This window comes from Rhinolophus hipposideros, assembly GCF_964194185.1.
Source record: "Rhinolophus hipposideros genome assembly, chromosome: 9".
Lineage (NCBI taxonomy): Eukaryota > Metazoa > Chordata > Mammalia > Chiroptera > Rhinolophidae > Rhinolophus > Rhinolophus hipposideros.
Window position 1 is genome coordinate 4,846,512 of NC_138055.1, and position 26,629 is coordinate 4,873,140.

Consider the following 26,629-nt stretch of genomic DNA (forward strand, 5'->3'; position numbering starts at 1 on the left):
CCACTGCTCCAAGGCCCGCCGGCCCCTGGCTCCTCATCCTGTTCCGTTGGTCAGTTTGTCTGTCATGCCACTGATATTGCATCTTTACAGTCACCGTAACTTTGTAATACATCTTGCTTAGCTTACTTACTTGTCCTCCATGAGTTTCCGAAACAGTTTGTCAAGCTCCACGAAGAAACAAAGAGATGTGGTAGGACGTTTGGAAGGAAATGACATCTTGACTATTTGGAATCTTCCAGTTCATGAACACAGTGCATTTCCATTCATTGGGACTTTTGTGGTGTCTTCCAGCAGAGTTTCAGACTTTTCTGTGCAGAAGTCTTGTAGTCATTTGTAAGATTTATTCCTAGGAATTTCTATTTTTGATGCCATCGTAAATGTCATTTTTAAAAATTCATTTTCTGTGTCTGATGTATAAACAGGTGGATGATTTTGCCTATTGATAGGTGTCATGCAGGGCGGCCTGCGGGGCCTCCTGTCCTGCTCCCCACATAAGAACACAGGATATGGTGAGGTCAAAAAGGAACAGCCACAGAGCCATAGATAGGGAAGTCATACCACTATAGTCTCGCTGGAGGCTGGATTCACACGACGTGCGACCTGCTGTCCGCTTTTCTGCCAACCGACTGACTCTCCATTTGCTAGCTGCAATCCGCCTCTCTGCAATCCGCAATCCACACTCCGCCGCTTGCAGAATCAGCCACCATCTTCTTGCTAGCTCCCATTTTCTGCTAGCGTAGCCACAGCAGTTATATTCGTGGCCAATGGCTCACTGGTTACAGCTGACGGCCAACTAGCCACAGCTGATGGCCATCTGATCACAGTTGATGGCCATTTACTACCTGAGCCAGCACCTTTCTATGTGAAGCTGAGAGCCTGGAAACTTTTTTCTGGAGCTTTGTCCCCACAATAGGGAATCCACATTTCCTGCTCAATTCTCTTATCATAATACTTAATGTGTGGATTCTTGGTATTCCCAGATATGCAATCAAGCCATCTATGAATAACAACCGTGGTGCTTTTTCCTGTCCTATTGTTACACCTTTCATTCCTTTCTCTGGCTTGACTGCATTGCCCTCCAGTACAGCGATGACAAGCGGGCGATAGAAATAGTCCTGTCTTGTTCCTGAGCTCTGCAGAGTGTCTCACTCTTTCACCACTAAGTAGATTGCGTGCTGAGGACGTGGCTGACATGCCCGTTGCACCTCCATGTCGGTGCTATAATGAGGGTCGAGTGAGCCGTTGCCTGGACAGATGAGACAGTGCTGAGTGCCATGTTACCTGACCTTCCAGGCTTTGTCCTCTGTAGTGCCTGACAGACCCCCAGACGCCCTCTGTACCCCTCAGGGACATTAAAACGGCACCACATCGTCTTGTCGCGTCCCTCAGCTGGCGTCTCATGTCCCTCATTTCCCCTGTCACAGCTGGAGGGATGACTCTGCGTCACTGAGATGACCTTGAGCAGTGTTGTCTTATTTCCCAGGCTCCGGCAGTCCTTTGTTTCTAACAGTTTTTGAGGCAAAACTGTCGGTCAGGAGAGGAATCCAGGTCACACACCTGAGACCACCCATTGCCCAGAAACAAGCCCCATCCATGTAGAATTCGTGTGTTTGCTCACTGTCACCTTTAGAGGGATGGTAAGCGTATCTGGAACTTAGATATAAAAGTAAGTAAGCAGGTAAACCGTGAGGACGCTGTCTTAGATTATTCCAGATGTTAACAGTCGAAAATCCTTGGTACCTCCATAAACACGTCTTATACGTCACTAAACACCATCTCCTAATTTTGTAGAACTTTATAGAAACGGATAATGAGGGCAACGGCATTCTCCGACGGCGGGATATAAAGAATGCGCTGTATGGTTTCGATATTCCCCTCACACCACGAGAATTTGAAAAGCTTTGGACCAGGTGAGTGGTATCTGAAGATTGGCTCTTTTCCTTTTTGACAGTCTTGGGTTTCTTGCTGCAAATTCAGCACCAACCTTTCATCACTCCTAGAGGGTAAAATGGGGGCTGAGAATGGTGTTTTCTTGGCTGCATCTGTCCTATGCCCTGGGTCCTTGTTCCTGTTCACCCTGGAAAGCAGCCTTGGGGAACAGGCTGGTCTTCAGAGACGTGGAGAACCCGGGGCAGCACTGACCACCAAGGTTAGACCGGAGGGGGTTCATTGCCAAGGAACAGGGAGTCCAAGCCTGGACTTTCATCGCTTTAGAGAACTGAGTCACTCCCCAAAGGCTGAACTCTAATATCGCTCAGCAGAAAATAAACAGGCTCTCCCCATTGCCTACAGATGAAAATCAATGTTGGCCAACCATCTTACACATAAGTAATTTGTTGGAAGAAAATAACCAAACTTTTGACAACTTGGAGTGGTTTCCCGAGGGTCTCATAAATTACAAATAATATCGTCTGTTGGTTACATTTTGCAAACTGTGTTTTAGACATGTCTGTTTTTGAATCTGGCCCCAGTTGCAGCATTCCCCTTCTCCACGACGTGTTAGTTGCCACTTGCATCCCCCAGGAATATCGTGCTAATAGTGTGTGTCCTCTCCGGGGCAAGCTCGTGAAGCAGTTCCTGTCCTTTTGTAGCTTTTCATCGTTTCCAAGTGGAGGGCTGTGGGGACAAAACCCCAAAAAACAGTTTCCAGGCTCTCGGCCTCACATAGAAAGGTGCTGGCTCGGGTAGTAAATGGCCATCAACTGTGATCAGATGCCAGCAGCTGTGGCTAGTTGGCCGTCAGCTGTAACCCGTAGGCCATTGGCCACTAATATAACGGCTGTGGCTACGCTAGCAGGGAAAGGAATGGGGGCTAGCGAGAAGATGGTGGCTGGCAAGCGCGGACTGCTGTTAGGCAGATTATGTAGATCCTGCTTCCTGTGTCTCCAGCCCAGCCGCCAGCGAGAATATATTGGTTTGACTCCCCTACTTATGGCTCCGTGGGTGTTCCTTTTTGGCCTTACCGTGTCCTGCGTTCTTGGGCGGGGAGCGGGAGCTGAGACCCTGCACGACGAATGGTGCAGCGAGCAGGGTTCCCCGCGTGACACTTGGCGTAGTCGGCAGGATACGGTGCTGGCCAAAGCTTTCCGAAGGGCAGTGGAGCAGTTTGTGCGTATGAAAGCTCAGTCTGAGGAAGACCAGGAGGAGCAGCTGCCGGAGAGCTCGATCCCCGTGGAGGGGTGGAAAGACGTGGATGGTTCCCCAACCAGCAGAGGCCGGAGAAAGCGGAGAAAGCGGAGAAAGCGAAGGTTGTTGCCGCCCTGTGGGCTGGGAACTGCTTGTTGAGGCAGCCCGGATGCAGGACTTTTAGTCCCAGGAGGAAATGCTTGCTGAGTCCTCCGTGGGAGATGAGGGTGAGGTCAAGGTTATCCCTCACCCCCAGGACAGCCCTGGCGAATGACTATGGACTATGGGGAATTGCCTTCTATCCCTAATTTAATGGACGCTTGACTGTTTGGGAACATACCATCATGTAGTGGGACTGGTTGATGTTTGCTTTTGTGTCTTGACTGGCCGCCATTGATAATATGTAAGTACCTTGATGTGAGCCGCTGTTGTTCCAGCACAGTACCCCGAGAGGCACAGAGAGAGAGTGGCAGTGCCCTGAGAGCCCTGGCTGTGTCCAGGAAGTCTGGCTGTGTCCAGAGAGAGTGGCAGTGCCCTGAGGCCCTGGCTGTGTCCAGGAAGTCTGGCTGTGTCCAGAGAGTGGCAGTGCCCTGAGAGGCCCTGGCTGTGTCCAGGAAGTCTGGCTGTGCCCAGAGAGAGTGGCAGTGCCCTGAGGCCCTGGCTGTGTCCAGGAAGTCTGGCTGTGTCCAGAGAGAGTGGCAGTGCCCTGAGAAACTCTGGCTGTGCCCGGGGAGACAGGTGGTACCCTAAGAATCCCAGGAAGTCTGGCTGTGACCAGAAGTACTGTGGTGGTCCCCTGAGAAACCCTGGCTGTGCCCGGGGAGACAGGTGGTACCCTAAGAAGCCCAGGATGTCTGGCTGTGCCCAGAAGTACTGGTGGTACCCTGAGAAACCCTGGCTGTGCTCAGAGAGCCTGGCTGTGTCCGGGATATTGCATTCACCTCCAGGCTCCTCGCACAGGGGCCCCTCGCAGAAGACGCTTGTCGCGTAGATTGTGAGGCGAGACCCTGTAGGGGTGGAGTGTGGGGACAAAACCCCAAAAAACAGTTTCCAGGCTCTCGGCCTCACATAGAAAGGTGCTGGCTCGGGTAGTAAATGGCCATCAACTGTGATCAGATGCCAGCAGCTGTGGCTAGTTGGCCGTCAGCTGTAACCCGTAGGCCATTGGCCACTAATATAACGGCTGTGGCTACGCTAGCAGGGAAAGGAATGGGGGCTAGCGAGAAGATGGTGGCTGGCAAGCGCGGACTGCTGTTAGGCAGATTATGTAGATCCTGCTTCCTGTGTCTCCAGCCCAGCCGCCAGCGAGAATATATTGGTTTGACTCCCCTACTTATGGCTCCGTGGGTGTTCCTTTTTGGCCTTACCGTGTCCTGCGTTCTTGGGCGGGGAGCGGGAGCTGAGACCCTGCACGACGAATGGTGCAGCGAGCAGGGTCCCCTGCGTGACAAGGGCTGAATGAAATGTTGGCCGAGTTTCGAATTAGGTGGGTTGTTTTGTGTCTAATTTAGAAAAGCAACTTGAAGCTCTTACAAAATCCTTATATTTTTTAGATCACTTCTAGCATGGGGCCAGTTTCGTCTCCTCATCCATTTTCTTTTCCAATAGATTAAATAAATAGGTGCACCTGAGTAGCCAAAAGATTGGGGTACAGTGAGCAAATGTACGGGCCTCCCACTACGTGGACCTTTTGGACGATGCAAAGATGACTGGGTGGTTCTCAGGGTACTGCCAGGGGCAGGAAGCATTCACCCCAATACTGGGGTGCAGCATCAACCGTGATAAATGCAGAGGGGGAGGCAGGTCGGGCAGGATGGGAGACAAAGGCAGGAGTGCCGGGCCATCGGGGACTGGGCAGCAGTCATGGCAGGAGTAGTGTGGAAATAGTTCCAAGGCGTCAGGATGCAGAAGGAGGACTCCCTGATCCAGGGGACATCCAGGGAGGCTCCCAGGAGAGACGGGAGACTGTGGCTGATCACCTCACCGAAATCCTTGTTTGGGGCCTTATTAACTAGGCCTACGGGAACAGTGATATCTGAGAGGCACTGTGATAGGAAGACGAGCAGGACGCAGTTCTGGGAAGGGCCTGGGTGGGGGTGGGTGCTGGGAGACTGCCGTCTCCATCAGGGTGGGACAGGACAGCCCCAGCGCTGGGTGCGGCCCGTGGGAACGAGAGGTAGAGGAGCCAAGTGTCCCTGTGAGGGCTCCCGTGTGGAGAATAAATGCGCTCAGCCTTCTTCCTGCAGGCGGATGGAGAGAATTTCCATTTTCGTGGGAGGCAGACACTCATGGTTGCTTTTGGCCAAAGTTTCTTCATGTCTTTATTACATTATTAAGTGTCCAAATGTCTAACCTGTGTTGAAACTGTTTGCCCCTTAGCTGTGTGGCCTCTATCAAGTTACTTAACGTCTCTGTGTGTCATTCTGCTCATCTGCAAAATGGGGCTAATTACCTCTATCACCTAAGAATGCTGGGAGGTTTGGTTAATTAATGCGTATAAAATGCTGGCACCTGATAAATTTAACAAACCTTCTTCTCATTTCTTCATTCAGCAAATACCTATGAAACACCTGTTTGTGTGGTTCTTTGCTGGGCCGGGGATGATGGAGATGAGTAAATAATAAAGAGCTCATCCCCTTAAGATGTGCATGTGGTCTTAGAAGAGAAATACTTGTAAGTTAGGCGCCGTTGTCCCTGGGGGGCTTGACGAAGGCTTCAGAGACTTCAGGTGACTTTGCAGCTGAGTGACTGTGAGCGTGTGCGAGTCAGGGCAGGCGACTGCAGTACCTGACCTACGTCACAGTCTCTGGCCAAGATCCCTCCGGGACCAGGAGTGCCACCCTCCCCTGACCTTCTGTGTATACCAGCCGAGACGGGGAAAGAACACAGAGGTCAGCTTTGTCGGGACCAGGTCTGGGAACGTGGTTGTCACTTTGCCCCCATTCTGCTGGTCAGAATGCCTTCACATGGCTGTGCCCACCTCCGGGGAAGGCTGGGAGAAGCAGTCTAGGTGTGTGTCCTGGGGGAAAAGAAAGAGAGATGGGAGAATGCATAATGGCATCTGCCACATGTGGAATTACCTTCAAGGGGAAAGGGAAGGGAGCATTTGAGAGAGGAAACTCCAGGAGTACAGTGGTACCTCGATTTTCGAACGTCTCCATTGACGAACATTTCGGTTTACGAACGCCGTAAGCCCAGAAGTAAATGCTTCGGTTTTCGAACATGCCTTGGAAGTCTAACGTGTCAGGCGGATTCCGCTGAGTGCAAGATCCTGAGGCCTAGCTCTCGGCTGTTTTCCAACGTTTCAGAACTTGTATGGTCTTCCGGAACGGATAGCGTTCAAAAACCGAGGTTCCACTGTATATCCACTAGCGTCCAAGCGGGAATACAGAAACCACTCTAGTATTTACGGCCAAGTGGGGTAAATGTGACTGATTACAGAGGATTGTGGGACGGGACGGGGTCTGAAGAGGGAATGTGGTATTATTACTGAGGCCAGGAGGCCGGGCTGGAAGAGCAGAGCAGGGGTCGGTCACCCTGAGGTCAGGAAGCTGCCCCCTCCCTAGGACAGGAGGACAAATGGGAAATGGTGTTTCTGGGAGAACAGGGGGTTTCGTCCACCCCTGATGATGTCTCAGAATCTGCTAGAACTTCAGCTGGAGCCACAGCCCCCATAGGAGTGCCCCTGCAAACAGCCCTGCCTTCTGACCGGGCAGACCCAGAGCAGCGGTGGATAGCTCAGGAGACTTGCCAAAAGATGGGAGCCACGTGATTACTGTCCCCTTCTGGAGCAGGGCACCTGGGGGGCCGGGATACAGGCAGCCATGGACTCACTGGACAGGGCGTCGCCCATCAGCTGAACCGCGTCCTGAGGGGCAGAACAAGGTAGGAACCTGATCCCACGGGCCAGGTGTTCAGTAGGGAAAGACCTAGGCAGGCCCATGTTCTAGAAAGTTCACTCTGGCCACAGGGAGGAGGATGAGTTGCAGCAGACAGGGCAGGCGGCGCGAAGGTAAAGCAGGGGCTGTCTCGGTGGTCCAAGGGAGAGGAGGGGGTGTGCTTTCCTCGGTGCTAGGAGGACTAGAAAGGAAATGACGGGTGTGCGGAGATAGAGGAAGCGAAGTTAGCTTTTAGCAGCCTGGAAGGAGAGGCTGTGTGAGGAGGACATCGGACGCTCTTGGATTCACCTGAGGACTCGTGCACAGAACTCGGGAAGCTCCCCAGGTAGCCATTCTCTGAGCAGGACCTGCACCCTGTCCCATGGCGCCCGGGGCTGAGCTGTGTGGCCGGGGGCCAGTGACTTACCTTCTCTGGGCTTCAGTCGTCTATCAAACGGGATGGTTCTGGGGACCAAATGTGTGCAGACAACCTGGCATGCAGAGGCATAAGAATTAGAGCAAAAAGACCATATAGATTTGAAATTATTTTCTGCTTGTAACATTAATAATGCCCATTCATTTTAGAAGACTCAGAAAATCCAAAAAAGCATAAAGGGAACAACACCACCGACAAAGCAGCCGTGGCCCAGTCGGCAGAGATGATGGACAGTGGTGACGTGGTGGTGTGTTTTTTCTATGCGTATCAGCAATGCCACTCGAGTCGCCCCCATGACCCTCCTGGCCTGTTCCTCTCAATGTTTGCTGATAGTTACAGTGGCACTGGGCACGCAGGCAGGACCTGTACCCAAGGAGGCATCACCAGGAGCCCCCTCCAGTTGCCCGTACGAGAGGGCCACTCTCCCATGGGATTGTGCCAGGTGGAGTGAATAGGGACCACGGCGAAGGCGGGAGCTGCTGGGGCCAGCGAGACACTCTGCCAGCTCAAGGGGTCCAGGCGGGTCCAAGTCCATTACCAGAAAAGGAAACCCCCCAAAATCGGGTAGGTGCAAGCAGAGAGGAAAATAACATTCTGCTCTTTTGAAAACATGAAATTAGAAAATCAGGCAGAATATGGACAAGTAAAACTGTTCAGCGTCCATTTTCCACTCACCATTTATTAAGCACCTGTGAAGTGCACTGTTTCAGGGCTTCGGTTTAGTCTGGAGGGTCTCGTTTGTTGTGGAAGTAAATCAGTGGATTAACCCCCAAATCTCAGTGGCTTAAGCACATCAATGTTTTATTTCTTATTCACCCAAAGTCTGCTGCATGTCTAGTGGCTCTTCCAAATAATTTTCTTCCAAGTGGAGTGGTGATTGGGGATCTCCGCAGGGGGCCCCCAGTGAAGTGGGGGTGTCCAGAGCAGCAGGGTCACACATGGGCTTTGGCGGGCTACCGTCCGGATAGTGACACACTTCTGCCTGAGACCCCTTGTCCAGGGCTGCTCAGTGGCCGGGCGGCCTGCACAGGGCAGGACAGCGTGGGGAACGCGCAGATGCTAAGTGAGTGGTCAGTGTCACAGGCTGGCTGGCTTCCCAAGGATTGAAGGAACCAGATGTTCAGGGCTGAAGGAGGCCCCTGTGAAAGGAAACCTGCTAACGGAAGCCAGACTAGAGTCCTGAAGACTGAGCTTCCAGGAGCAATACATTTACTTTGGTTCTGGAGAGATTGCTAGGAATAAATTACAGGCCGGAAGTGCATTCCTTCCTTCCTTCCTTCAGTCATTCATTGGAACAATCATTAAGCAGGGTTTTGGGGGGAAGCTTTCTAAGTTGCAGGCCCTGTGCTGGATTCTCTGGTTCCAGAGATGAAGGCAGCCACCCACTCTCAGGTTGTTCACATCTCAGCAGGGAAGACAAACACACAAATATGGTGACAGCAGCAGCGTGCCAGTGTGGCCATGGCTGTGGGAGCCACATGGGTGCTCAGGGAGGGACCCCAGCAGATATGAAGCCTGAGTTGACTTTTAATAAGCAGCCATTAGCCAGGCGTGGGGGAAGGGCATGTCCGTGAGCACAGAGGCCCAGGGATGGCAGAGGAAGGCTGCAGCTCATGTCGGAAGAGCTATGAGCCTGTCGGGACGGGGACCCCAGGACCAAGGTGTCCCACGGGCTCGCCGCCCACGGCCCGTAGGGCCCCAGCGTTCTGCATACCTTCAGGAGCCTCGTTCCATCAGCTGGACTTCAACTATTTTGGATCTAAAACAAATTTTGCTGAATAACTATGAAGGCAGCGGATCATGAAACTGCACAGAAGCCTCAAGTCAGAAAGCAGCAGTCTCAGAAACATCGGTTTTGATTATTAGTTGTGAAAACCAGCTAATCAAGTGGACCTGCTAGAATGTTGTGGAGATAATGCCCGATTTATGTACGCTCCTTGACATGGTAGGTAAGGTGTCTATTAGAATAAAGAGAAAAGGCGATGAAAAGTCCCCGTGTCATGTGCAGCCGCTCATGTGAAGAAGACTTAGGACCTGACATAAACAAGAAGCTACGTCTCCTCTGTCGGCTCAGCCATGGCAGTGCTTAGAAAGACCTCCTGGGGCCGCCCGCAGGAACCCCTGAGCCTCGAGACGGAAAAGGATTTGAAAGGGTCGAATGAACAGGGTCTGGCTCAGAAGAGAGAGTGAGTGGGAAGTGATAAAAGACTTCGTAGGAAGGAGGCGTCGCTTGGAGACGACTGGTGGTCAGGTCCTAGCGCAGCACAGAGAACGCGTTAGCGACTGAAGTTGCCTGGAACGGCAGCCTTTGAAGGAGTGGGTGTCCCGTCTGGCGTGGCTTTATCCAAGGCTAGACCACTGTCTACTGCGGAGCTTAGGCAAGGGATGGTGGCGCCGGCTGGGGACTGGAGCAGATGGGGTCTACCCGTCTGTGATGACACCAGGGCTTGCTGTGTGTGCCTGCTGGGCATGGCCACCTCTGGCGCTTGGGCACTTTGCAGCTGTTTGAGGCGTCAGACCATCCTCACCGAGAGAACTCACGGCCCAAGCTGCACGAGGTGCCACGTCTACCTCCGCTGCTGGGCCTGGGCCATCGGTGGGGTTACCCCAGATCCTCTGCGTCTGGGTCAGTAGTGTCAGAAGGTGCTTCCGTCCCTGCTGTAAGAATCAAGTGCTTAAACCGAGCCCGGGTGCTAAGACTTCTTCAGCAATGCAAGCAACGTGAACATAGTCACATCACATGGACAGCGGTGTTGCTGTATATGCAATAAATGGGCAGAGTAGCCTGATTATATCAAATTATTGGCCATCGCCATATGCAAATGCAAATTTTGATGGGTCCTCTGTTTATGTGCACATTTTTCCTGGCACATCTGTTGCCGAACCATTTTAAAATTCAACCTGTAGAAGCAAGTTGAATTTTTGTTAATGTTACACAAAGGATGATAGGATGCAGGGTGAGGTTATGTAAGCTGAATTAACTCTGTTATTATTCATATTCATAACAATATTTTCGTTGCAGTTGTCCAATCGTCTTCTGCTCCTTGGCAATGAGAATAGAATGTTTATGATCTGTATTAATGAAGTAATTAACAAGTGTCTCTTCATTCAGTTCAAGTGTCTTGATTTCAAGTTTGTTGTTGGTATCTCCTGAGCATAACACGCTAGGATGGCAGTCCCTCCTTAGGGACACGCGTCCTTCACATTCATAAGCTCTGCAGACACGCACTGGTCGCGAAGCTTTGCAGGGCGTGTCGCTGGGCATGTGAGTTTGTCCGGAACAATAAATAAGGCATGGCTTCTCCTTGAGAAACCTGCCGTCTCTCAGGGAGAGCAGACGTGGAGCTGGAGGCAGGAGCAGGGTGTGCCTGAACACTGAGGCGGCAAACAGCAGCAGTGAACCCCAGCATGCACTCCCTGTGTGCTGAGCCCGGGCGCAGCCCCTCCGTGCACTTCTCATCAGAGCTCCCCAGGCCGGAAGAGCCCAGAGGAAGGTGGGCGTGCAGTACTTTTGACTGAGGAGGAGGGGGAGGTTCCGAAAGGCTACCCAGGGGTCATTTGTCAGGGGAGGGGTCTGTGCACCATTCTCTCAGGAACCTTCCTGTAGGGATGGAGAGCCCTGGGCATTGTTCGGGGGTGTCTTGGCCAGAATTGCATGACTACCTCAGCCTGGTGGTCCAAGGCTGGGCACGGGCTTCGTGCAGTTCAGAGAGAGATGTACAACCCTGGCTCACCCTAGAAGTTGGCAAAACGGCAGCCTTTCCCTTCCTTGGTACGTTGACGCAAAGCAGACTCCCCTTTCTGCAGCCATCGCCTTACCACCAGCAGCGGGGAAAGCCATTTGGTGGAGGCGCTGGCCCCTTGTGCTGGGACAGCAGGACTCTGCTGGAGCCACAGGACAAGCCCGGGGTTCAGAGACCCCACAGGCCTCCTTTTGTGGGTGTGTCACCTTGTTTCGTTTTAGAAACAAAATTCATTGAATAAAGGTAGAATGGTCCTTTTGAGGGTGCACGTACTAAGGTCGTGCCAATAACAGGTGCCTGGAAAGGTCTTCGAGGGTTTCCTAAACAACACTTAGAGCTGTGCAGGGTGCGGAGCCGAGATGTGAGGTCTCGCGCTGTGGTCAGTGGTCCCCAATGAGGAAACTGAGCCCCCGAGTGGGGCAGGGCCTGGCCGGAGCCTGGAGTTCTCCCCTACTGCCTGTCAGGGTCGCGGCATCTGCTTCCCGCCTAAGGAGGAGTCCATGATGAAGCAGGTCTGGGTGCTGATAGGAGGGCGGGAGTCGCAGGGCAGAGGGAAGCGGCAGCCTGTGGGTGGGGAGAGCGAGAGCGAGAGGCCTCAGGCTCTGTAGGCCCCCGGGGGAAAGGCCGCTGGGCCTTGGGGAAGGATGGATGGGTCCAACTCCTGGGGTCCCCGGCAGGTGTTAGCACAAGGGCACGAGACATTTGTCCAAACTTCTTACCCCTTTGTTCGTCCTCTACCCGCCACCCCACCCCTTGAGGACAGGAAGGTCAGTCTGGTAAATGAAGAGGTTTTCTTCACTGTTACCCAAATAAAACGAACACAAAGGGGACCGTGGGTTCTGCAGACCCTGTCTGCTCCATAAAGGAAGCCGCCCTCCTTACGCTCAGACAACCGTCCACACCACAGCCTGCCGACGCCTATGCCCGCACCACCCTTTAAATATAGTCTTGGTCCTTGGAACTCTGAGTTCATCTGGGAAAAATCACATCTACAGTCGCCATTTTTATCGATTAAATGAAGACCAAGATCTTTCCGTAAAAATAAGTGCTTTCTTTTTTAAAGAAAATTGGCAATTTGCTTAAAATTCTTTTTATTGAAGTGTAATTCTGTTCTACTTGAATAATGTTGGGAGATAAGAAACGCTCCATTATGCCTTTTTAAATATTGAATTATAATTCAGAAAAACCTCAGTAATAGAAAATGACATAAAAGGTACATAGCCTAATTCTTATCTTGTTTTCCTTACTAGCCTCTCTCGTATGTAATTGGCATGTCTTCAAAGAGAAATTTGAATCAAGTAGCATTCATTTATTTGAGTTTTAAGATTGAACATGCTCTTTGACGGCTTTTCTTCTAAACCTTAATAGTTCCTTTACATGTAGGCGATCAATACAAAACTATTGAATGAATGAAAGCGTTGATCTAAATTTTCTATGGTCACAAATGTGTTTGTATCACAATGTCAGGTGAGCGAATTTGGTTGCCAGCCCCTGGGGTGGCCTGAGACCCTCTTACATGAGGTGAGCTTTCGTGGATTTGGGCAGTGGGTTTCAAACTTCAACATGCCATGAACTGCCTGGGGACCTTGTTAAATGCAGGCTCACATCAGGTCTGGGCTGAGGCCCGAGGCTCTGCACCTGTGACGCCAGGTGAGCCGGCGCTGCTGGTCTGCAGAGTACGCTGCGTGGTAAGGAGCGAGGGGAGCCCTCCCAGATCTCGTCACAACCCTGAGCACCAACACAGCTTGGCAGCTCCTGATGAGAGTTTTGTTTGTCTTTAAAGGTATGACACCGAGGGAAGAGGGCGCATAACTTACCAAGACTTTTTACAGAAGCTGGGGATTCACTATTCAGTGGACATTCATCGGCCCTATACAGAGGATTATTTCAACTTCATGGGTCACTTCACAAAGCCACAGCAGGTGCAAGAGGAGATCAGAGAGCTGCAGCAGAGCACAGAGAAGGCTGTGCCAGCCAGGTGAGCTGGCCCGCCCCTGGGGCCAGGAGCTGGCTGTGTGTTCCACAGTCACCCCGTAACCATGTTGTTTGCAAGCGGCATCTCCAGTGCTGGTGAAGGCATCGTGAAATTGTAAGACTCGTTCACTGCTGGAGAGTCTAGAAATCAGTGCTAGGTCACAGAACTCTACAGGAGTTCAAGAGCTATAAGCCTACCCCACCTTACCTGGTCACACAGACCCTTGTGCCATTCATATTTTGTAGGTTGCCCTGGAGAATTGTCCCTTTTAGGTGTTTACTGCATATTGCTGGCCCATCTCTGGCCCAACTAGAATGGAGTTTCATAAAGACGTGCCTGTCTGTACCCAGTGCCTGATACCTGATCGGCATCCTTGAATATTTGTTGGATAGATGGATGGATGATGGATGGGTGGGTGGATGGATAGATGAACAGACATATTCTTTAACTCAGTGCTTTTATTTTGGGGACTTTACCCCAAAGACATAATGCAGAAGAGCCATCACAGCAGTGGGAAGGCCTGACTTGCTGTGAGTCCTCAACAAAAGGGCCCCCTGCCAGTCCTGTGACTTCACTGGCTTGGAAAGTGTGGCCCCAAAGAACGTGAAACAGTATATACCTCCTAAAGTATCATCATGAGGCTGTGGGACACGTTGTGATAAAAGGCTAATTGGAAATGACATTTCAAACCGTCTGTATACCGTGGTTGGAACTATATCAGACGTGTGTGCCTGTCCATAAGGACCAAAAGGTGCTGTGCCAAGGGTAACGTGTTATATTTGGAGGGTGGGACTGTGCATGATTATTTTCAAAGTTTAAAACTAGCTACCAACGTCCTATCTTAAAAACTGATAACCTAGGAGACAATTTTGCCACATTTTTCACGTGACCATAAAGCAAAGGACAGGTTTTCTTCGTCAGTTTCAGTCCCTGGTAATTACCCGTCAGCTCTGCCCAGGCCGGGGACTCTGCTGCCAGCTCCACAGCGCTGCTCCTCATGGCTCTTAACTGTGTGTCTGTCTTTCGTCTGTCACTTCAGCTCTCTGTCCCCTCTCTGTCACCTCAAATGAGTGAATGACTTGCTAGAATCCTCCCAAAGGAAGTAAGAACCCCAAGGACAGAGGGATGAAATGTAATGGCTGAAATGCCCCTGAATTATGTCTAACTTACTGAGTTATAAAGAGAATTGACTTTGTGAATTTTAAACTAAAAATATGCGTAAGATTGGTATAAATCAAATATGCCATAAAACTTATGCAAGAAATGGAATTTATCTTTATCAGACTGGGCTGGCCTCATCACCCACTCGTGTCTTCCCTTCTCTTCTCTCCTGCCACGTGTGAGTAATGAGACTGAGAGGAAGCCCCCATCTTTGGCACCCACATGGCACATTCTTTCTCTTCTGTGTTTCTACTTATTGTGTGAGTGTGGTTCCGTAGCTGAGACAACAACGTGCCACCGGACAATACATTTCTCATCACCAAGCTCAGTGAACTGACTCGCACGCACGCCGTCCTCTGCCACAATCTTACTCTCTTACTAAACATAATCCTGATTTCGTACAAATGCGTGACTGACTTCTGTTTTCTCAAAGACATCAAATTATAGAATGGCCAAGAAACTCTGCCCTTCAGAATGGCCCGCTTTTAAACTTCGGTGTCAGTGGGTGTCGTGTGGGGCGTCCAGCAGGGTCTCTGATCCCTCTCCCCACACAAGAATGCAGGACACGGTGAGGCCAAAAAGGAACACCCACGGAGCCATAAGTAGGGGAGTCAGACCACCATATTCTCCATGGCGGCTGGGCTGGAGACACAGGAAGCAGTATCTACATAATCTTCATCCTGCCGTCCTAACAGCAGTCCGCGCTTGCCAGCCACCATCTTCTTGCTAGCCCCCATTCTTTCTGCTAGCGTAGCCACAGCAGTTATATTAGTGGCCAATGGCTTATGGGTTACAGCTGACGGCCAACTAGCTACAGCTGATGGCCATCTGATCACAGTTGATGGCCATTTACTACCCGAGCCAGCACCTTTCTATGTGAGGCCGAGATCCTGGAAACTGCTTTTTGGGGCTTTGTCTCCACAGTGGGTCTTCCAGATAATCTGTAAGATTCATTGTTGCCAGGAGTTTTTACCTCCTCATTGCTACTGAAACTCTGATAAGATTGATAGATGGGCGTTCGATGAAAGTGACCCAAAATGGTATATTTTTGCCTCTTAAACCTAAGGGAATTGATTTTGTTTTGACGTACCCTAAATATATTTTTAAAATTAAGAAAGTCTTCCTTTTGAACTTATTTTCCACACCTTGCTCTTTTTGCCCGAGCCTGAGTTGAAGATTCAGAATCAGTGCAGCCAACGGGAATGAGCCATGTAAGCACGGCCTGTTCTGAAATGCAAACTGAGAGGTGGAGGAGTGAAACCAGCAGTTCCGGCCGTGCCAACAGGCCAGGCTGTGTGGGAGGGGCTCTGTGGCCATCCCACTGGCCGTGACAGTGGCCTCTTCAGGCTTCTGTCTCATTGTCCAAACCAGGACCGGGACAGGGACCCAGAACAGCAGCCTGTCGCTGAGCATCGGCTCTCACCGGTTCTGTCTGGCAATGTGGCATGGCCTGTGCTCTCAGCCCTCATTTCCTCTGCAAGGGAAACCAGTCCCAGAAATGCTGAATGCCTCAATGGTCTAATAACCTGGATCGCCAAAAACGTTTTGATTTTTTTATACCTTCATTTGCTTTCGTTTTGAAGGACTAAGTGCAATATAATAGTTGCGATGATGGATAATCATTTTGTGACACGGGACTGAATTCAGCACACACCTGTAAGGGAAGCCAGAATGTCACTGCTGTTGGTATCCATTCAGGGAGGGTCGGTGCCCCTGGTATCAGATGTCAGGCAGCTCCCCCACTGGAGTGCGGGGAAGCAGGGGACCCTGTAGCTTCAAAGTCATTGCGCCCCTGTCCCTCCCCGAATATTCCCACTCAACATCTCCTCTTCTGGACTTCGGACTTTTCTGTTCCTATGGATGATTTTTTTCCAGGCATGCTCAAGAAACTGCCTTCTGCACAAATACATGTCTGAGGTGGCAGACAATCACCAGCACGTCCCCTGCTTACAGTTTCTAGCAGATTCTTTTCCCTGAGTAGAAACCCCACAGTCTGAGCCTGTCAGACAAGCACATTGGTCCCTCAGTGTGATAGCAAGAGCTTTTTTAGAGACTGAGATCACTCAAGGTTATGGAATTTATAATCAGTCCACCATAGGTCAAGTGCAAGATTGCCCATTCTTAAAGATGTCCACACTCCCTTAGTACCTTAACAGTAACTACTTTGTCAGGGAAGAATTTTCCTGAAAAATGGAATCATAGAAACTTGAACACGTTCTACAAGAAAATCACCCTCAAGCGGGAGCTAAGGGGACATTGTGTCCCTACAAGGGCAAAGCCTGGAGGCCCTGACTCCACCCCGGGCTGGGTGCTATCTTATTCCTCGTCTCTGCAGTGGGGGTGATCACCACCCAGCACCCCTGCAGGGTTGGTGAGAAGAATGAATGGGAGAGGGCACGTGAGGAAGTTCCTGATTTGCCAGTGCCGTGCACAGATGGCGGCTGTGTCTTAGCAAAGTTCCAGATTAAAAGTGAGGGTCCCTGGTCCCCTCCTGCCGCCCCCCTGCAGCGCTGACAGGACTGAGCCCCTCTGCCCTCCTCCTGCGCCCCTGCAGGCCTTAGCACTGGCTGTCCCTGGACCCCCCACTGACTCCTTCACCTCCCAGTCTTGCCCACCTGTCACCTTCCTAGTGACACCTATCTGCACCTCCCTGCTGGAAGTGCAGCCTCCTTCCACGGTGGGCCAGCCCCATCCCGTTCGCTGCTCACCCACTAACCCCTGTGCAGGGCACGGATGCCTTCTGTTTAGGGTTGGCCCTGTCCTGTGGGAATGTAAGTTCTAATGGGGCTGGTTCGACTCACTGGATGTATCCTGACACCAAGAGTGGCTGCAGGCCCGTAAAAGATACTTCGTGAGTCTTCTTGGAGAGAATCAAGGTGTATTTTTCACATGTCTGTAATATCACTGCAGTTTTTTTCTTTCTTGGTCCCATTCTTAAAGTACCAATTCTAGTAAAAAGACAAGGCTGTAATTTCTCTAATGTAGTTTTGTTACTGATAATAATAAAATGATAATGATACAGGTTTATAATTTTCTCCCCCAGAATACATTTTCATGTCAATGTTACACCAAGGCTGCAAGACATCTTTAACATCAGTTCTTAGATGAGCCATCAAATCACCACATTAGAATGATCATGAAATGCTTGCTTGAAAGAAATTGTTTTCCTGATTTAAGGGTGTGGTCTGAAACGTATTCTCTTTCAGGGATAAGCTTAAGGACCATTATCAAGACATCAGCGAAGCGCTCACCAAACTGGATAAATCCCAAAATGGCGTCATCTCCATATGCAATATGCAGAAAGTGCTGCAGGACTGCGGCTGTCGACTGAAGGACGAGGAGCTGACGGAGCTTCTAGACAGGTCAGCTTTGCGGAGTTGACTGTTCCTCACAGCACTCAGTGTGAGCTGGCGCATTGCTTTCATTTCTTCTCCTCTGTCCACCCAAAGAGCCTTTCGACGTCCAAACAACCTCCCTCCCCCTCTTCCTTTGCCCGGGCTGCATTATAACGAGGCTGAGCTAACCCAAAGCAAAAAGAGGAAGCAACCTGACAACTGCGTGATTTTCCCTGGTGTATCTCAGCAGCATAGTCATCCCTTTTAACTTTAGTTTTCATTTTCCCCAAGTTATTCATACACTTTGGCAGGACTCAGACAGCTCGACAAAGTTTATTAAAAACAGCCCCTTTGCCCTGTCTCTCTCCTCATGTCCCATCCCCCGAGTCAACAATTTCCCATACTTGTAACGGATGTCTTTGTAACATACGAACATATCCGTATTCCTAAGTGACATGTTACAGAACTGCTTCTTGAATTTTTTACTGTTAGGCTGTGTCTGTTGACTTCCTACCAGGAAGATGCGGATTTAACTTTTTTTCACCCCACACATACCAGCTGACCCCCTCAAGCCTCTACCACCCCATGGAAACACACACAAACATCTCTGCAGTCTCCCCACATTGCTGCATCTCAATTTTGGGTAAATCAATATTCAGGGTTTATATTATTGTGACGAGGTGATCACTTTCCCTTTCTCGTATAGTATTTTGTTTGCCCTGTAGTTAATATTTCTCTTCTTTTTCTGTTTGCTTAGTTTCCACGTAATTGTTATCACGAATTAAACCCCTAACTCAACCCCACTGGTAAATCTCCTTCTTTTAGTGGTTGCTTTAGAATTTGCCATATACACTAACAATTAGCCTAAGTCCAGTTTCAGATAACAGTGTCACTTCATGGGTGGTGCAGGGGTCTTAGAACGGAGCAGTCCACAGCCTTCTGCTGTCCCTGGTAGCACTGCTGTCATTCGCTGCACTTACCCACGTGCTGTAGTCACCCAAGGTATTGCTGGTGTTACGTTGGACAATTATCCATTAGATCAACTAAGAGTTAGAAAAATACAAGATGTTATTTTTCCTTCATTTATCCCTTCTCCGATGCTCTTCCTTTCTTTATGGCGATCCAAGTTTCTGACCTCTATGACTTTCCTTCTCTCTGAAGAATGTCTTTTAGCATTTCTTGCAGGGCAGGGCAGCTGACGATGAATTCCCTCAGTTTTTGTGTGTCTGAGATAGTCTTTATTTCTCCTTCACTTCTGAAGGATAATTTTGCTGGATATAGAATTCTTGGTTGGTGATTTTCTTACATTCAACACTTTAAATATTTTAGTCCACTCTTTTCTTGCTTGCATGATTTCTGATGAGAAATACTGTGTAATTCTTACGTTCGTACCTCTGTAGATAAGGTCCCTCCCCCTTCTGGCTTCTTTCAAGATTTTTTTGTCTTCAGCTTTCTACAGTTTGAATATGGTATGCATAGTTGTTGACTCTTTGGTACTTACCCTGCTTGGTGTTCTCTGAGCTACCTAGATTTGTGCTTTGTGACTACCATTAATTTTGGAAAATTATTGGCCGTTATTACTTCAATTTTTCCCCCTCCTTTCTCTTTTTTTCTCCTCTGGTATTCCAATTATGCAGCTATTACACTTTTTGAAAATGTCCCACAGTTTTTGGGTATTCTGTTTTGTTTTGTTGTTTCTTTGTTTTCCATTCATTTTTCTCTTTGCGTTTCAATTTGGGAAGTTTTTATTGACATACTCCAAGCTCAGTGGTTTTTCTCCTTTACTATGTCCGGCCTACTGGTGAATCCATCAGAGGCATTCTTTACTGTCATTACACTGCTTTTTATTTCCAGCACTTCTTTTTGACACTTTCTTAAGAGTTTCCATCTCTCTAGTTACATTATCCATTTGTCCTTGCATGCTGTCTACATTTTCTGTTAGAGTTTTTCACATAGTTCATTTAAATTTCCTGTCTGGTAATTCCAAAATATGTGTCATCTCTGAGTCTGGTTCTCATGCCTTTAGTTTGGATGGGAGTTTGGCTGTGTTTAATGTTACTGTAGCTGTTGATTTCCTCCAGCATCCTTGTTTCTGTCCCTTCTGTTTCCTTTGGGTTTTCCTAGGAATTCCTCCTTAAATAAAATCTATGTTTTTCAACTCTTTCCATTGTAATCTATTGTTATTATTAAGTCGCTTCATATTTATATTGTGATTTTATTGGGTAGGTTGTTTCCTGAAGTTTTTAATTTCCTTTTTGTTTTTCTTGAACTATTTCCCTTTATTTTACCTCGTCAAATAAAGACAAATCCAGACTTAGTCAAGAGAGGCTTTATTTGAAAAGACTTTATTGCAGTAGGGAGGGGAGGGCTGTTGTTATAGGGGAAGGGGAATTGTTGCAATAGGGAGAGTACTCTGACCAGGAAATCTATAAGCATCTCAAAGTTTAGGCAGAATTTAAAAAGCTAGAAAGAACTGAGTATGGGGGAATGAGATGTGTGAGTAAGTAGTGTGATCAGACAGTTGTGGTCAGAGTCTCAGGAAGGGCCATTAAGGTGGGGCTGCTCCACATTCTGACACTGGCTCAGGGTGAGGGTGGGTCAAACTCTGGGGGTCTGTGGGAAGGAGACAAGCTTAATTAAAGTTGGGTCAAGTTAGCAGGCATTTTGTCCAGATTGGTCAGTAAATATAAACCCTTCAGCTAATCATTTATGAGAATGGGAATTTGGAGATCCGCCCTGTCATAGGGAAACCTGGGGATACCCATGAGCTTTTCCAAGTCATATACAGAAAGGGTGGTTTTTTGCTGCAAGCCATTTCCAAGGAAGTAAAGGGAGGGTGATTTCTTTAACTGCCATTGGTTTCTAGGAACATAGGGCTCAGGTAAAGTATAATTTGTCAACCTTCCACTTTCCTTAGCATTCCACCCCACTTTCGATTCTCTTGGGTTTTTCCCCTGATGCCCTCCAACCTAGAGCCTGGCCCCATCCTCCTGTTCCCTTCTGCTGCCCAAGAGCAGCCTGGGCTGCCCTCACTGTTCTCCTGGGTGGCAGCTCCTGTTTCCAAACTTTCATGTATTTTTATCTTTTAATTTACATTCTTAGTTTGTCGGAGTACTTCCTGAAGTAAATTCTTTAGAAAGAGTGGATGGAAAGTAAATTTTCTGAGTTTTTGTTTATTTGAAAATTTTTTTATTCTCCTTCACACAGATTGCTGGCTTGTCTGCGCATAGAAGACAATTCTATGCGCATAGGGAGAAGATAATTTTCCCTTGAAATTTTGAAAACATTGTTCCATTGTATTCAACAAGTCTTGTGTGTGTGTGTGTGTGTGTGTGTGTGTGTGTGTGTGTGTGTAAAAGGAAGACCGTTTCATCTTCAAATGCCTATGTGTTCTCTTCTTCCTTGCACAGGTCTCCTCTCACTAAATCTATTTCCAGCTGAACAAGAATTCATATGCATTCAACGAATAAATCGTGGAAAAGTAGCACCAGATAAATAATTAACTAAATGATTATAAGAGCATCTTTTAAAACATAGTTAGGCTTGATACTTTTATAAACAACAACAAAAGGACTACGGAATTTTTGTAGTCCACCTTTCAATGGGGGTGATCAACTTTTTTACGAATTGAAACCTTAATAAGGATCCATCGCTCAGTTGCTTGTTTCTTCTCAAAGACCTCTTGATGATAAACATCTCTGTTATTTGTAATTATATGTAGATTATTCTTTTCTAGATCCAAAATAGACTTTTCTAAATAATGCTGAGGAGATTAGCATATGCATTTGATTTTATTACTAAATTTTAATACCAAGTTGGCAGTTTATCCTGCTGATGAAATAGAGCTGATTATCTTTTCCTCCATGTCTCCATCACATGAGCCAATGCCGTGAGGCCCCGGGAAGGCTGATCTGCAGCTGTGGGTTGGAAAAGCACAGCTCTTGGCTTGTTTTCTTTAGAAACATATCTGAGTCACTAGAAACTTCTCTCTCCAGCTTTCCAACGTTCCAAACTGTTCTTCTTTGACACTCCACTCTATGCTGCTGAAAGAAAGTTTAGGTGTAAAAGTGCCAGGAATGCCCAGAGAACTTAAGTTACAGAACGTCCTGCCCTGACGTTGAACGTGAATGCAGTTAAACTGTATTTTGAATTATTTTACATCTTTAATAAATGCGCTCCCTGTTCTCATGGCACTTGGGTTTTTCTCTCACAGTATATTCTTTTAGAATTTAAAAAGATTTTCTTCTGTTGTTGGCGTCAAGGGCAGGAAGGGGCCTCTGTTTCTCCATGGATGTCCTTGGTGACATACACATAAAAATTCAGATGGAATTTTTATTTGAGAAAACACTAAGCAATATAGGTTTTGTAAAAATACCTTTTGAGTACTTTCAGCTTGACAACTCAGTTTCAACCATCCTTGAAAAAGACTCATCATATGTTTTACTGAGTACCTCTGTTTTCCTTCTCACTGTCTCTGGCCTATTTCTCTTCTCTTTATATTCCCCTGGCACTTTGCAGTGCAGAGCCTCGTTAGCTGAGGTCGCCATGACCACAACCCCTTCGTCCACCATCCCCAGTCTTGCCTTTACCCCACCCCCACTGTCTTGCCTCCAGACCGTCTCTGACCCCACCATCATGTTTATCTCCCCGTAATACTTCGCTGCCAGGGTCACGTCCCTGCTGAAGTGCCTTCGTTTACCCGTCATGGACCAGATTCCTGAGCCAGGCTCCTCTGCCCATCTCCTACTCTCTGAAGCTGTGAGCCCTGTTGGCCAGGCTTCAAGTGTCAGAGCTTCAGGACAGGACAGTCTGTGGCCTCCCTGGCTGGCCACAGTGTCCCTGCAGTCTCACCTCTCATAGCCCTTACCTTGTCCCCTCATAAGGCAGCTTCTGAGTGTGCCCCCCTACTGTCACCGGTCATTGGTAGGCATGCACCCACAGGCCAGAGGACACTGTCTTAACTCACATTCTCCACACTGTGCTGTGCTCAGCAGTGTTTGTTGACTGAATAAGTGATGTGATTTTTTTTAATTAATATATTCTCTTCTTTCTTTTGTGACAAGCTGGGGGGTCAGCTGGCAGAATAATTCCATCGATTCCCTTGAATTCTTGAGAGCAGTGGAGAATAGCAAGCCATCAAGACCTCAGCCAAAAGAAAGAGAAGAGGACGTGCCGGTCAATTTTGCCACACTAAATCCAGAGGAGGTCCTGAGGAACATCCAGAAAGTGGTTGCCTCTTCCAGTCCGGCTTTGTCAGAGGTACGGCAGACGACAAAGTGCTTTCATTGTGGAAACTCCGCTCTGGGACTCATGTCAGCCCGTGAGAAATGACCTCAGCCCACGCCCTCCTCCAGGACCCCCTCCGCCTCTCTCTACTGTCCTTCAGGTGTCAGGACTCAGATGAGTTGGTCAAGATCACATTGTTCATTTGAGCAAATGTTTGTCCATTTTTTGCTCAATACAAAGCTACCCTGATTGTACCCCACCCAGCATGTGTTCTCGGAGGCAGAAGTGCTGCGTGTTTGGCAGATGCTGGGTCTGGGGTGAGCACAGGGGGTTCCAGGCAGAGGGCAGCAGTCAGAGGCCTCCAGGGGAGAACGGGCTCAGCACATCCGGCGAGCGCTGGGCCAGGGAGATGAGTGACATCAGGTGGACGTGACGAGGTTGGCCAGGGCCAGGCGGGGGCAGAGACTCACCGTGAAGGCTGGCAGGAGCCCGGCGAGGGTGTGAGAAGGGCGACCCCTGAGCACGCTGACATGTAGGCTGACATCTGTGTGATAGCGTCGAGCGTGCTGAGCGAGACCTGCTGTATGTGGGGGTGGTGCTGTGTGCTGAGCCAGAGCCCTCGGAAAATAACGCTGCGGCCCCACTGCCGGCGAGGTCATGGTCCCCCAGACGGGGCCACTTGTGAGTTTCCCGGCAGCCACAGTGAGGAGAGGAGATGCTGTCTGCAGAAAGCAGGTCTTGCCGTCTAACAAGATGGGGATGAGAAGCCGGCAGCCCTGCCCGACAGCCCGTCAGAGCAGGGCTGCCTCTCCGTCTGCATGTGCAGACACACACCCGCTCAGAAGCCTAGGACATATTTGCTCAATCCCCAGCGTGAGTGAAGACCCCTCAGTAGGCAGGGAAGGCTCTGGAGTCCAAGTGGAAGGGATTCGTGGGGAGAGAAGGAGAAAGACAGGGGCAGCCCAACCAACTTGAGAATGTTCTGGAAGGCCAGCTCACTTGGCGTGTATCTTGGAGAGCAGACGTTTGTTCTTTTTTTCTGTATCTAGGAATCCTCTGTGAGGATTTAACATTTATATGTCTTTATTTTGATGATTATCTAAAGAAAAATTAGTATGAAAATGATGTGGGTCATCTAGAAAACCTATCTGTACGCCTTTCAACACCAGAGCTCATGCTCGAGACTGCCCTGGCTGAGTGGTCTGCAAACTCGGACGTGCAGAGGGACCAGGAATAAGATAAATAAAGAAGGAAGCCAGGTGGGGCCAGCCAGAGGCCCTGGAGACAGGGCAGCTTCTCCTCAGCCCTGACCGACTATTGCTGAGCTGAAAGTGGGCCCAGTGTTCCTAAATCCTTTGGTTTTTTATGAGAAGCTCTGAAGCCTCCTGATTTCTAAATGTCAGCACGTATTTCAGATTTTTCAGAAGCCCTGTGCAGGCCAGATAAAGCCATTTGCAGGATGACTTTGCCCCCTTCCATCTTAAAGTGGCACCACTGACCGCCTATCGAGGTGTTTCTCAGACTGGGGTCCGTGGAACCTTTGGGAGGAACCATGGCTCTTTTCTGAGACGCACTCCGTAGGCGATGAGGTTGTAAGCGAGAAAGTGAGTTTCTCTGGCCAAGAGAGTGGCGGGTGGCTGAGGGAGACAGGGCATTAGAGGCCGTGAGCAGAGGAAGGCATGGTGATGTTGAAGGGCAGCCGTCAGAGAATACCAATGCGTGTGTGCATGTCCACGTATCGCTGGAGACGTGCCTCGGATGCATGTTGTTTTGGACATGACAGCCAAGATCCCATGTGCAGAATTTTATAGATCTCCAGCCTTTTCACATTTGGTCCTTCCACCCACCCTGCAGCTTGCCAGGCTGAGCTGACACGGGGAAGCCACACAGACCCAGGGAGTGCAGGGGCCAAGGCTGCCGCTAAGGTCCGCCGAGCGTCTCACGTGCTCATTTCACAGTACCGCCACGCCTTCTAACACCCTGGGAACCCAAAGTGCTCAGAAGGAGAATGTTTTCATGATCATTCTCCTTCTCCTCTATTGAGATCCGCTAGGTGTCAGGTACCTGGACAGGTGCGTTTTTCAGGTTGCCATAGTGAAACTTAGAAACAAGAGTTAGGCAGTCCCTCTTTTTTATATCGAAGAAGCTGAGCTCAGAGAGGTTAAGGGCTTATGGTGGGCAACACAGCCACAGTTCAGAGTCTGCTTCCTGACCGTGGGGCCAGAGGTTTTTCCACTCTACACAGCTGCCTCGTATTGCCACAGGCTAAATACAAATTTGAAGCTATGGAGTATTTTAAGGTTAATTTGATTACACGTATAACGCCACCCATGGTCTGATGGGTTGTGCCTAATTAGCTCTGAATGAGAATTAACTGCAAGGGAATTTGGTTTTGGGTCTACAAGAACATTAAATTCTTACTTAAAAAAGATCTTAACCTACCGCTTGATACAGATTTCCTAGTGCAATAAAAATGAATGATTTTGTTTCGACAGATGGAAAAAAAATGTGCTTTCCTTTTATAGCACAGTTTTGCACTTTTTCAGTTTGACTACTGTACTGCTGGGTTGGCACTGTCTGCCCAGCTCCTCTGGCACAGGCACGGGAACGTGGGGGTCTTCCTGTAAGGGGAGGGCTTGCGAGCTCTGGCCGAGGATGGAGAAAGGACAGTAGCCTCAGTGGACAAGCCTCAGGGTAGGGTGTAATGGGGGGGGATCCATTGACCCCTCCTCCTGGCCATTTTCAACGTAAGACTCCTAGCTGGACACCCCTGCCCCACCCTCTGAGTCAGATTGCACCTGAATTTCCTGTTACAGACGATTTATGCTCAAAGGAGCTAGAACTTAATGATCGAAAGACGTTGGACAAGTTACTGGGGACCAGGGAGCCTCTTCACTCCTCTTCAAATTCGTATCCAAATAGGAACGGGTAAAACAAGTTTCCCTCCAACACGTACGTTCTTATGCTGTACACACATCTTACCTGTCACGATCGTGGTGTATTTGTTAAGTAATTTAGAATGTACATGGGACTTGCATGCACTTGATTTCATTTGCATTCAGCAGAAGCAGTACTTAAGAAAAATATTTTTGAAATATTCACTTGACAGTAACATCTGCCTTTTTTTTTTTTTTAGGCATTTTCTGCATTCGATAAAGAGGACACTGGGTTTGTAAAGGCTTCGGATTTTGGGCAAGTTCTTAAGGATTTCTGTTACAATCTAACAGACAATCAGTATCACTGTTTTTTGAGAAAACTGAGAATTCATCTAACCCCCTGTATAAATTGGAAATATTTTCTCCAGAACTTCAACTGTTTCCTTGAAAAGGTAAGGCTGTCTGCAGCACATAGCGTCTCTTTTTGAAATGGGGCTAAAATTAGTTTTTGCAAAATGGATAATTGATTAGAACCACATTAGATAAATTAGCACCTCATGTAATCAGCTCATTCTAAATGAAAAGTGGGCATCAATTCTACACAGAGTATTAGAAAGTAAATATGTATGTTTTACTTCGCTTGAAATGTATTTTCTTTTCAAAGAAGTTTGCGAGCTTGCTTTTGTCTCGTTGGTTTAGAGTGCTCAGGAATCTTTTAGATCCCTGAAGATGATCTGATATCCAGAGAAGAGAGTCTCACTATGTGTCAGGCCCGGAGCCAGCAGCAGTGGAGGAACTTGGCTCCCCTTAAGGGGCATTTGTTGAGGACCTACTATGGGCCGGGCCCTGGGTCATGTAGCGGTCAAGACTGGG

At 48.8% G+C, this 26,629-nt stretch overlaps 1 protein-coding gene across 2 annotated transcripts in view; it reads left to right on the forward strand.

Annotated features, from left to right (window-relative positions):
* The window catches only part of EFCAB6 (EF-hand calcium binding domain 6), a 225,564-nt gene that overhangs the window by 158,596 nt on the left and 40,339 nt on the right, over positions 1 to 26,629 (forward strand). For both annotated transcript variants that reach the window (XM_081061342.1, XM_081061341.1), the window contains exons 22-26: positions 1,792 to 1,910; positions 12,967 to 13,161; positions 17,526 to 17,681; positions 22,718 to 22,913; positions 26,017 to 26,208. In XM_081061342.1, the coding sequence (XP_080917468.1) occupies positions 1,792 to 1,910; positions 12,967 to 13,161; positions 17,526 to 17,681; positions 22,718 to 22,913; positions 26,017 to 26,208 (858 nt within the window). The remainder of the gene's footprint in view (positions 1 to 1,791; positions 1,911 to 12,966; positions 13,162 to 17,525; positions 17,682 to 22,717; positions 22,914 to 26,016; positions 26,209 to 26,629) is intronic.